This window comes from Solanum stenotomum, unplaced genomic scaffold (genome assembly GCF_019186545.1).
Source record: "Solanum stenotomum isolate F172 unplaced genomic scaffold, ASM1918654v1 scaffold34445, whole genome shotgun sequence".
In the NCBI taxonomy this organism is placed as follows: domain Eukaryota; kingdom Viridiplantae; phylum Streptophyta; class Magnoliopsida; order Solanales; family Solanaceae; genus Solanum; species Solanum stenotomum.
Window position 1 is genome coordinate 1 of NW_026032953.1, and position 749 is coordinate 749.

The following is a 749-nucleotide window of genomic DNA, read 5'->3' on the forward strand; positions in this document are numbered from 1 at the left end:
AGTAAGATAATACATGAATTAAAACTCAGTTTGACAAAAATCACTGATCTGATACATATCAAAAGATTCATACTAATGATGCTTACCTCATAGAAGTCATTGAAAACCTCCTCCTTCACAATTTCACTATGGATCTCAGCAACTCCATTAACAGCATGGCCGCCCACAACACACAGGTTGGCCATGCGTACCTTCTTAGGTGGTATAACAGCTGGTTCCAGACTCACGGGAGTTTTCTTGTCAATGTCTTTTTCTGCAGCTTCTTCTATCTTCACACTAGTTTTCTTACCAGTGTCATCTTCATCATTAGTCACAACTTTATCGGAAGCTTCAACTTTGTCATGGACTTCTACTGTTTCAGTATCATCATCAACTGAGATTTCAGGCTTAATAAATAATTCAGCAACAGAACTGGGAAGATCAAAATTTTCTAAGATTCTCATTGTAGTCAACTTTTCCTCCAATTTGTTCAGATCCATTGAACCATATTTTAATACAATTTCATGTACCAGCTGTTAGGATAGCACACTGCAGAAATTAGTCAAAATAGTTTAACTTGCATAACCAAATAAATTTGTTAAATTTGTAGCTCCATCACCTCCTCGTCAATCGCCTCAATGATTTCGACATGTCTGGGAAGCAGTTTCTGCATCAATTCATAACTCCATTTCTCCAGTGCCTCAGGCAAAACAGTATGGTTTGTGTAGGCCACAGTTCTGGTAAGTTTCCAGCATTAAGGATTTCAGTGT

General features: G+C 37.7%; 1 protein-coding gene across 1 annotated transcript; it reads right to left on the reverse strand.

Annotated features, from left to right (window-relative positions):
* Positions 1-86: 86 nt before the first annotated feature.
* LOC125852388 (alpha-1,4 glucan phosphorylase L-1 isozyme, chloroplastic/amyloplastic-like) lies at positions 87-743 on the reverse strand (the record flags this gene model as incomplete). Its single annotated transcript, XM_049532130.1, has 2 exons — positions 599-743; positions 87-512 (listed from the first exon to the last, which is right to left on the reverse strand). Coding segments are annotated over exons 1-2 (480 nt in total), but the record flags the coding sequence as incomplete, so codon positions are not given.
* Positions 744-749: the final 6 nt, after the last annotated feature.